General features: G+C 31.9%; 1 protein-coding gene across 4 annotated transcripts; it reads left to right on the top strand.

The window, feature by feature from the left end:
- Positions 1–3,917: 3,917 nt before the first annotated feature.
- Positions 3,918–11,362, top strand: LOC143222190 (uncharacterized). 4 transcript variants are annotated; one of them, XM_076448284.1, is made up of 6 exons: positions 3,918–4,081; positions 5,815–6,066; positions 6,357–6,486; positions 7,094–7,217; positions 7,890–7,962; positions 9,768–11,362. In XM_076448284.1, exons 2-6 carry the CDS (start codon positions 5,817–5,819, stop codon positions 10,244–10,246), a joined length of 1,056 nt encoding a protein of 351 aa, XP_076304399.1. In that variant the 5' UTR covers positions 3,918–4,081; positions 5,815–5,816; the 3' UTR covers positions 10,247–11,362. The 4 variants fall into 4 exon arrangements, with proteins under 4 accessions (XP_076304399.1, XP_076304402.1, XP_076304401.1 ...); XM_076448287.1 differs by having other exon boundaries at positions 3,921–4,081; positions 5,861–6,066; positions 6,402–6,486; XM_076448286.1 differs by having other exon boundaries at positions 3,922–4,081; positions 5,861–6,066.
- Positions 11,363–11,660: the final 298 nt, after the last annotated feature.

Genomic DNA, 11,660 nt, shown 5'->3' with positions numbered 1-11,660 from the left:
TGAGCGTCAAACAGACTGGTTAACTACTCCACAAATTGCAGAGCGCGAGTTTTTATTTTTATTTTTTGGAGCAGAACCTGTACAACGTTCTTGATTTCGTTTAGTGGTTCAGCAGCAATTCTGTGAACTTATCCTGCTAAACAATTCAGGTTCCAATACTGACAGTAAGCATAATACAGATAACTTATTGTGTAGTTTTACGCTTTAAAGAAAAAGAAATTTTCTTGTGTTTTTTTTCTCCAAACTATTATCTACAGTTTTAATTCGGCAAAAATTCTCGAAGCATTAAAGGCACCTGTGAAATATATCATTTATTAGCTAATTAACAGCCAATTGATACGGTTACACCTCCAGAATATTCTTTCTATCTGCAAAAGTTCAATACATTGCTAAAATTTGTTTAAGTTGTATTGGGCAACGTGAGTTCAGCATCAAATTTCAAACTTCAGTAAAGATATACTATTGTTGGATAAAAGACAGTTTCTAAGGCAAGATTCTTGAAAAACCCAACAAAACATATATTGCTAAGCGTTTTCTAATTTAAAAATATATAACCTTCAATTTAGAGGTATTTAAATGACTTAAATATGTTATATCATATGTGATCATGCAAGACAATCAAATTGTCGCAATTGCATTAAACACAAGTCTATACTTGTTTCAACATCGACGTGTATTTTTTATATAGTATAATGAATATCATGTTTCAGTTAGTTTGAAGAGTTTTTTTCCATGAATTTTGGCAAGAAGTCTTCATTTAACTGATGATTTTTTAAAACTCTACCACCAAGTCTGGCATTTGGACACTTAATAAAGACTCTACATCACATTTTACCCAGAAACATGTTAAAGTGAGATAATTTATTAAAATAAATCTTTACGAGCACTCTGTACGTTCCGATTCGAGCTTAGAATATTCTCAAAGTTGTTTTACGATTATTTACTTTTTTATTTTACAGTTGAGTTGGTAGCACGTCCTGTAAAACAGTGTTATTTATAATTATGGTTTCATATTATACAAAATTGTGTGTTTGAGTATTTAAAAAAGTCCCATAGTTTATTTATGAGCTTTCCAGCAGTATTATTTTCTTGCTTATGTCACACTTTGATTAATATTAAACGTTCTTATCATGTGGGCTGCACTGTTGGTAATCTATTCGTTTGATCATTATATTCTTACCAATATACTTTCATTCATTCAATTTATTAAGTAGATTAGATTATCAGTGTTTGAGGCTTATAACCACAGAAGAAGAGATTCAGAGTTGGGAGAAATCAAAGCAATACAAGTTTAATAAGAATAGTTGATTAGCGTTTCCTTTGTTTTACATGTCAGGAACTGTTCAGCAGCTAGCGAATTGAAGAATGATAATTCTGGACTACTTTAGGTGAAATAAGTTGTTCTAAAACCTTTACGAATGAAATCATACCGTAAGCGACAGTTTACAGTTAGTGGTTATACGTGGTTGTAACTGTTTAAAAATTTATAGCGGCCTCTACTTAGAACAATTTTTTTCAATTCTGTCAAGTAGCACAAACATAAGAGTATCTGTCAAAGTCATGGTAACGTCCACCAATTCCCAGATGTGAGGAAATACAAAGTATACTTTTAATTGAGCAATAAAATGCTGTCATGAATCTTAAATTGCTATACTAAAGGGACCATTTGAAAATTATATCATGTTGAAAATGAAATAAGAATCTAGAAAGATAAAAATGATTTAGACAGAATTAAATAAAATAATTTACAAGATTGAGAATATTTGTTTATATTTTGAATAGTTTCCATATCATCATTCCATTAAGCCATTTCTGCATTTATGAATGATTGCTCATAAGCTTTTCGAATTAAAAGGGTCGATGTGCAATATTTCACCAATACTGAACTGAAAAATATATCTACTGATAAAGGCTAACCAAGACTATAGATTTTAATACTAAGATAATTTACGGTTGGTCCCTCCTACCATGGTGGCTCTTCGAAGAACCATACTCGTCACCTACAGCAAGCGAGTTAACGTCATTAATTGGATAATGATAGATAATTGGTCCATGAGAGGCGGAGACACAGAAAAGAATGTGAGAGAAGTCCATAGTATGACATAAAGAACACCAAAACCGACCCTTTTGCAACAGCCCACTTCCTCAATTATTTTATTAACGCCAATAAACTCAAACCTACGTGTTTGTATGTAGTTTGCAACGTATGTATAAGAATATGTACATTCAAATACATGTGTGTGTGTTTTGTTTCACTGTGTCGGAGTAATGATGACCCAGACATCTATACCTTTGTCTGGATCGTGCTTTATACACGTGAATATAGGAAGACTGAAAGCTCATTGTTACTGTTGTATACATCTACACGATTTGTCCTAACTGGAAAATATAACATTATGATTTATGTATAAGACTTTAGTAACATAACAAAATAAATATTTCCATGTGTTAAGTTTTAAGAACAATTTCTGTTAGGACGTAAATTTTAGTGCAAGTGTTTATTATGCATACATGGTTATGCTTATCAGCCTGTATGTGATGATTGCCTCGTACTGCGTTAGCTTAAACAGTATTTTTCATTTAGCCAAATCAAGTTGTTTTGGAAATATTTCTACGCACTCCTGGTTTATAAGTAACTACGTTAGAACCTTATCCAGATATAAAACATCGAAGAGTTACACTGATAAAGCCTATTATATTTTTTTATAGCAGTAACTAAGTAAAAAGCAAGGAAAACAAACAAAACGTAAGCAGACAAATAGTCAGGTATAAAAACATTACCAAATAATGATGAACTGTTAAACGGTGGTCGCGCTCCCCAGCATAGGAAGAAACTGTGTAGTGATGATATGAAAATATGTTACTTCAGATTGGAAGAACCAATATGAAATATGTTCAACTATGAACAGTAACTTATACACTCTCATCAACCCAATGGTTATGATTCTTATTGTAACCATGTTTTGGAAGGAAAATTTAGTAACGCAGGAAAAATAAATCTTCAAGAATAGATAACTACTCCATTAAAGCACAGAAATGACTCATTATTTCAGAATGAAACAACGAAATATGCTTTACATCTGCCTTTTTAACTAGTTAGCAAGTATGTGAAAATGGTTATTTCGGTTTGTGGCGTTTGATTTTTGTTGCCTGTTTGAGCTGTGGACGACCAACAATAAAGCGTTCTTTTCTGCTTAAACAAAACACTCGTTTCTTTCTAATCTTCATTTTTCGGAAATTTCATCTTAATCCTACGTATTATATATATATACATACACATACATATATGAAATTTCAATGAGAATAATAAAATCCGAGAAGTTGCCAAAAATATGAAAGTTAAATTATTAATACTATTATAATTTTAAGCTGTACCTCAAAAGTAGCTGCTACGTCCAGAAACCAGTGAAAAAACTTAAGGAACGTATATTTATAAATATTATTTCTATAGATAAAGCCACTAATAAGTTGTATGTATTATTTTTGTCTTTTGGGGAAAAATTTGTTTAAAATACATATACGTGTATAAAATCTTACTTAAATACACTTATTCGACTTAAAATGCTTTCTGCTTGGAACGTTAATTGAAGACACACTTATAGAACTTATAAACGTTAATTATTTCGACAAAGCTCTCAGTTACATGAAAAAGTTTTACAGGATCTTAACAATATTTTTAATGTTACCTATAGCATCATTCGAGTATATCTATTTTTTTTTTCAAATAAAAGTTTGTTTTTTTTTATAATAAAAGGACCAATAATCTCTCAGGAAGGAGGAGCAACCAACCATTGTGGCACGTGATGCTTGAAGTTTATCCACACGTGCACAGGAAACTCGTGATTGGTTTAATCAAGCGACTATTGGGCGGAGCCACGTATTAATTTGTAGATAAAACGAAGTCAGGCAGGGAAAGCGTTTAGCTTCCACCCAGATTGAAATCTCTTCAACTAAACCCAATTGCCGTTCAATTTTGCCATTTGGGTCTCGTTAAGTTTAAGTAGACGGTGGGCAGATACGAAGACGTAGCAAGACTTATCTCTTCCCTACAGTCCTGCTTGCTTCGATAATCTCCACAAAGGTAAGTTTAGATTAATTCGTTAGCTGTATATTAAGAAACTCGTGCCACTTATAGTCAATTAACGCTATAATAGAAAATTACCATAGCTGGCTAAAGAGATCTTTGGACATGCTTACTGTAATTATATTTGTAGTGCATTGTATTTTTATTTCATCTCTCGTATTGAAGTGGGTTTATAAATAAATAAATAAACATTCTACATTGAGTACTACTTTAAAAATAGTAAACAACAGGTTTTTTCACATCTCTGTTGGTTTTGATTAAAAAGTGACGTTAACCTTCTTTCTATGTGATGTGTGATTCAAACTCTGTGGTAATAAGTATAACACACATAGATTCTTGTATTATTCTGTTCATTACAAGCTCATAACGCGTACCATACGTGTTGTATAATAACTTTCAGACACAATATCTTTGTAACAGTTCCCGTGTTTAACATTATTAATAACAAGAGTGTAACACCGTATCCTGACGTGATAACAGTTACTATGCTTAATATTAATCATAAGAGGTTTAAATATAGTGTACGCATGACAACAGTGTTTAATGTTGATTGTAACTTGTTATACGTAGTGTTCCGATAGTAGTATTTACGTTTAATATTGGTTATAACAAAGAGTTAAAACCTGTTGTCCATATAATAGCATTAATGTTTAATATTGGTTATAACAGGTTCGAATATACTGTCTATATGACAGTTGTTGTGTTTAATGTTGATTTCAACTAGCAGCAACCTCACTGAGTATATTTTATAGCACAAGTGGAATAGTGTCACGATAGTAATATTCACGTTTCGTATTGATTATAAGAAGATTAGTATTGTAACAAAGAGTTTTCTTAGCAGTATTCACATTTTAACATCTATTACAAAGAATTACAGTGCAGTGTTCTGATAGCTGTTAGCGCATCCTTTGTATATTGAAAAGAGAATTAAAAATTCAGTTAAGTATTATTACCTCCATAGTAACATAGGCCGAAGTACAAAGCTGAAAATAATATAAAAGTAAAACTACGGAAAGCTGTGGAACTGTCACTGTAAACAACTGGGTTAAACAACAGATGATTCAATGGATTCCAATCGTTATAAATGTTAGTTTTGTTGTATAGTGGTTTACGTTCTTCGTGTCATTTTGTTATATTGGAGTGATTCCATTAGTTTACGTTCTTTGTGTTACTTTGTTATATCGGAATGATTCCACTAGTTTACGTTCTTTGTGTTTGTTATATCGGAGTGATTCCACTAGTTTCTAAGTTACATTTTAGTTTTTATCCGAAAATATCGCTAACACCAAGCGTACTAAACTGATGAAACAATGCTTTCTAATAGTTATAAGTAAGAACTTTGAGAAAAGGACATTTAATTAGCTACTCTCATGACGGTAATGATATTTAGTTAAGATCTATGTAGGTAGTTTGCTTTGATCAGAAGTTAATATTAATACAGTTTTACGGAAATATTTTATTGAAATTCGTGTATAAATGACAAAATCTATAGTCAGAAATACCTATTTCTGTATACAATCTGCTTAAGTTATCTAGGTATATAATATATCTGTTTCGAGCTTAAAATAAAGTTTACTAAATAACTGTGTCTGTGTTCGATTATTTTAAAACCACGTTAATGTGCTGTTAGTCTGTAGTAAGTTGTTATTCGTAATTCGTGGTAATTTGATGTATAGTTTTAAAGTAACCATTCACATGTAATCGAACATCTAAACTGATTTTTTTAAAAGTTATGCAAGGTTCCAAAAACGAAAGTTCAAGAGGAAATTTTCACAGTATCCAGGTGATGTTAGGCCTTCAGGAAGCTACTGACCTCAGCCAGTCACAGATTGGAATGAACAACATCAACACTATGGGCTTTCCATTGACCAGTCAAGTAGCAACAACTTCAGTTAATGCTAATCTAGCGAACTCAGTTCGTGTCCGAGATTCTATGACAGGCAATGTTCATACTAATAACACCATGAACCCAAATTCTGTTGGTAAGAATTCTACATTCCTTATTGCCAATAAGAAACTACTTTTTATAAGTTGAATGCGTTAGCTCTTAAAATATGTTGCTAAGATTTATAACTAAACATTAAAACATTCGTTATTCTAAACCATATCATTGTTATCTATGTAATGCTGATTTACTAACGAAAACATGCATGTTAACAAAGTCAAGAATACTTTTTTCATAGCTTAAAATCTATTTGTATATTTCTACAAGATGTTTTCAGGTTAGAAAAATAGCAAAATACCTAAAAGCTAATTTATTATTTCTATATAGTTTATCGGAACGCCCTCTATAAGGAACACTTCTCTTCTGTTCCAGCTGACTCCACAAAATCCAAATCAACGGAGAAGAGACAAGAAACAGGAAACAATGTCGAAAAGCCACCCAAAAAAAAGAAAACTAGGTAAGCAATGAAATTAATTAAATGTGGGGTGTTAACAGTGGTGCGTTTTATAGTAGAATATTTGAGTTTCAAACTTTTCCAGTGACTGACATTTAGAAGGTTTGTTTAGACTAAGCTTCAATTGTGCAATATACAGAAACTTCAGTAATAATTATACAAGAGAATTGAACAGAACGCAGTTCGTTTGCTTTATACATGTAATCCTGTAAAATTGCCAGCTGCGTAAAACTTGATTGCTCATAGGTGAAAACACATCAAGAAGTATCTTAATATCAAATTTCAGATTTTCATACCTGGTTTATGTGATTTAAAAATACGCAACAATTTTGTTAATAATAACTAATTATTAATTAATGAGAACTAAGGTGATGCGTTATAAATTAACTTTTTTTTCCCAAAAATTGAGGAGGAGGAAGAATTATATTCAGTAGGTAGTAAATAACCAAAAACATGCTCTGTTTATTATGTTAAGAAATTACAGTATAAATAAAAAATAGGAAACATTCAATTCACACTTTAAGTTGAATAAAATATATCAGTTGTAAACACTATTCTACATGATTAAATAATCATGAATTTTAAATGAATACTATTTATTATGAAACAGAACAACTTTTACGGCATTTCAACTTGAAGAACTTGAAAGGGCTTTTCAGAGGGCGCCCTATCCAGACGTGTTTGCCCGTGAAGAGCTTGCTCTTAGGCTAAACCTTAGTGAATCACGCGTACAGGTAAGTAAATGCCTCGAAGGCTTATCTTTTGTCCAAAACAATATACATTAGTATTATGATTTGTTTATGTTACAATTCTGGCAGAATATTATGTAACTTCTTATCAATAAAAGCCAAGTGTGGCTCAGTGATTAAGCGTGTAGCACTGAGAATCTGATGGTCAAAAAAAAAATCTTCACTCTGAGGCCGTAGGTGCGTTATGAGAGTGACAGTAAAATACCACTATTTCATTAGAGTAGCTCAAGAGGTGAATCGTGGAGGGTATCACAGACAGCTCTTGCATAACTTTGTTGGAATATCCAAAACAAATACATCTAGTTATTTATATTATTCTCATAATAAAAATATTTTTCTTTTTTTGTGTCAGAACAGTTTTCTTTTCTGGATTTAAATAATAAATTTAGTTTTAAAATTATGATGCGATTATAATTTTTGTTATCAAACATATATAAGTTACTTACAAATTAATATATTGATACTGCTCATAAATTTAAAATAGTTTAATGTAATTTAAACATTAATTTATTTATTTCAGGTATTACTATAAAATTCGAATGGTTGAAATAAATGCCAAGAAAAACGATTTGTTTCATGATTCAACTTCCAGTGAGACTAAATAAAAGATTGATAGAATATATTTGGTAAGTGAATAGTTTATGTGTATTTCTGCAGGTTTGGTTTCAGAACAGACGGGCCAAGTGGAGGAAGAGGGAGCCACCACGCAAAACAAACTACTTACAAACTGGTAAGCAATTAAAAAGACTAGTTATTACTTTGTGCTCATATGGTATATTGTAAAACGTTATTTTTCATTAAACACTTTCTGAAGTGAGATTTGTAGTTTCCTAAGAGTAATTCTGAAGATGGTACAGGTAACACGAGTGCATTAATAAACGCTATTTGTTATTGTTGTTTTTAATAAATCGGAGTTTTGAGTATGTTGAATCAAAACTGTTCAAAACATACCAATTAACAAGTCACGTGACAGCCACAGAGACAGTGTGAGGTCACTGTATATTGATTGTATTTGGGAAGGATGTGTAACATCTACAAACATTTTTCATAAACTTAGATCATAAAGGCGTGTTCAGATTGATAATTTTTAACTTCAAAAACGAAGATATCCTTTGTATTCTAAAGATTGCTAGTATTGGTATCTTTATAATACATTTATCTTTCAAAAGTGTTTCTCGTCATTATGGAAGATCTACTATTTACATTGGAAAACAAAGGAATGTGAACAATCCTGGGATATCAGAACCGTCGACAAAACTAGCTGCAATAGGTTTCACCCCATCCGCGGTAAGAAAAACTGTGACGGCTAGTAAAAGGTGAAAAACTGACGAACACGAAGGTCAGAGGAAAAAGCCGCACCGCCTACGTGCTCCAGGCAACAGTATGAAATTTAATCATAAAATATATATTTCTCGAAACAAGGACAACAGGTAATGGATTCACCAAGATGAGACTTCCAGATGTACCTACTGTTTAACGGTTGCGTATCTCATGTAGTTGAAGAGCAAAACCAGTACTTACGACATTTAATAAGAAGTCGTATCAGGCAAGTCGCCAGTGAATCTGCGCAACAACTATTGAAACGATGGGAAGAGCTTTTCTTGTACATTACATATAATTATGGAAAGTTTGCAAGGACAAGATAGTCTTATGACGGATCCCTTTGAAATGAAAACTTTGCTGTAAGATTACGCTAACAGTAAAGAGCAAGATCAGATGTGGTGATATGAACTGTAATGACGTTGTGAAGCTCCAAAATCGTTTTAATACAAAGCATTCAACTTCTATCTTATCTTTTCGTACTAGAAAAGAGCTAAGTAGTTTGAATTTTGATGTTACAATAACATATAGATTTTCTCATGCATGAGGTTTGAAATCTTAAATGCCTGATGGGCGTGTTCTGAGGTGAAATCTAATATTACATTTTCCCATTTCTATAATAAATGTCATCATATGTACAAAATACTGTTTTATCAGGTTATTTCTCTTCTCTAATCGTTTTCAAGATTGTTACACAGACATTTTTAATCTCTATAGAACAATATCAATGGAAAGAGCTGTTATGAATGTTTTTTATTTCAGTTTAGAACTTAATAAAATAAAAACAAGCTATGAATAATTGGAAGCTAAATGTCTTGACTTTAAATTGTGAAGTGGATAAATAGAGAGATTTATGCTATACTGAAAATATTTTAGTATTATACGTGTCAGTTGATGGTGTCTTGCATATCTGTGAGGTGGATTGACTACCAGTAAATATTTGTAACAACGTTATGCATTGATATTTCTTTTTTGATAAATCGCATTAATGAATTTAACTTGCTTAGGGGTTCAATGTACAGTCATAGAATTGTGCAAATTGACTGTATTCGTAATGAAATAAAAGTCAACCTGTTTCACCTTGTATTATATATAAATTATATATAAAGAGTATTATTACGTTAACGCATCGTATTAAAGTTTGTATGTCAATTACAAAATATAACTCAGCGTGTTTATCAGTGTGGAATTATCTGTTTATACTGTATTTTGTAGGCTCTACTTCAACGTTTGGAAAATCATATCCGACAACAACGCCCTCTCTCCCACCCTTAAATAATAATGTCATTGATACTTGGGGATTCGGAACGTCTCCGTACGACTTCACTTTCCAAGCACCTTTTTCTGCTTCTCCTTACACCGGGTTTTCAAATAGTCCTCATACAAACCTGTCTTCTAACGCCACCAGTGCAAGTTACTACAACACGATGCTGCAAACGCAATCTTTGAACATGGCAGACGCTTTGTTACCAAATTACCGTTCGTCTCCCACATCGGACATACAACAGAAAACCCTTATTTCTCCTTCTAATCCAGGAACATTGTCCTCATCTCCAGATAAGAAAAACATAGTCTTGGAACCATCAGAAAACTTAGTCTCGGACCCACAGCGCTTGACATCTCTGTCTCATTTGTTATTGAAGACAAAAGACAATGCTGTTTCACCTTTACCTTCCTTGGATTTCTTTGCCTAACAGAAATTGCCTGCAGTTTGTAGTTTACAACTACAGATATTTATCCTATTTTACAACAGAAATTTCAAGCGAGTTTTAATCATTTTCTTCCCTTTTTCATAACATTTTTGTAGTGCAATTACCCATATTTTTGTTGTTTTGATACATTTTAATATTCCTAATTCTATATTTTAAGAATAAAACAAAAACATATTTTCTAGTCGTGCAGTTATTTTATACTGAACCTTGTGCTTTGAATTCTTACAAAAAATGCCTGTTTTTTACTGAATCACTGAATGTGGTCTGTGGTTTATATATGTATATATATTATCAACTTCATTTAGCACATGCATATTTGGTGGCAAATTCACCATAAGTGCCTTAAACTTAAACTTGCATGTGTGTGTGTGTGTGTGCCATTATTATTTTGATAGACAAAGCCTGATAGCATCATACACAGGGTTCTCATTGTCTTTGTAAATTGAAGGTATCTGTATGCATTATTGCCATTTTTATAACCATATACAAGACATTGAAAACAATAATGAAACGTTCATTACACTCGGTTTTATAAATATTTATTTCTGTGTTATTCCATATACATAGAGCATGTTTTGTTTTATCATTAATTTTAGTTATATAATAATCCTTAAATTTTATTTGTGCCAGACGGTGCCAAACTATGCAGTCTAAGCTAACTTCCAAATTCATAATATAACGCTATTTTGTCCATTATATCACCTTAACAACAACTTCACTGTTATTTTCAAGTTTAAAATAAAAGCGCAAAATTCTCTATGTGTAGTGTTTTAAGCGTTAATCGGTATATATATATATATATCATTTCTACTCTATTTGTAATCCGATATTCAAACTTTTACAATTATGTGTATTTGTGCTCAGTGTCCAGCTTACCTAGAATTTGTATATGTTTTTGTATGAATAGTCATTATGTTAAACGGAACAAATTAAATGGTATAACGTTCTAAACGTGTTTGGTGTGTTTGTGTTCCATTTTAATCTCATTTATATTTATCTAGAATTTGTAATATGGATTTCGCTTATAATGTTTTGCACAACCTGTTGTTTATGTACGGGATCGTTAATCAATAAAAAAACTAATATTTTGTATGTGTATATGTGTGTTTTTGCTCTTTTGTATATTTGTTTCAAAAAGATGAAAATGTACAGTCATTCTGTAAATGTAATTCTATAAAAATGCATATTCTAGCTGAGGAGAAAGTTAGGACACCCTACCCCCTAATAGCTAGTGTTACCCCCTTTGGTTGAAATAACTGCAGTGAGACGCTTCTTCTAGCCATCTACCAGTCTCTGACATCGGTCTGAAGAAAGTTTGCCACACTCCTCAATGCAGAATTCTTTCAGCTGTGAGATATTTGAGGGTATTTTTTGCATGTACAGCCCGTTTCAAGTC

Source organism: Tachypleus tridentatus, chromosome 8 (genome assembly GCF_004210375.1).
Source record: "Tachypleus tridentatus isolate NWPU-2018 chromosome 8, ASM421037v1, whole genome shotgun sequence".
Taxonomy (NCBI): domain Eukaryota; kingdom Metazoa; phylum Arthropoda; class Merostomata; order Xiphosura; family Limulidae; genus Tachypleus; species Tachypleus tridentatus.
This window is presented reverse-complemented; position numbering and strand designations above follow the sequence as displayed.

Coding starts and splice junctions, on each gene's coding strand:
- LOC143222190 (XM_076448284.1), top strand. CDS start 5,817: ATGCAAGGTTCCAAAAACGAAAGTTCAAGAGGAAATTTTCACAGTATC. Junction 7,218..7,889: donor TTAGTGAATCACGCGTACAG/GTAAGTAAATGC, acceptor GTATTTCTGCAG/GTTTGGTTTCAGAACAGACG. Junction 7,963..9,767: donor AACAAACTACTTACAAACTG/GTAAGCAATTAA, acceptor TGTATTTTGTAG/GCTCTACTTCAACGTTTGGA.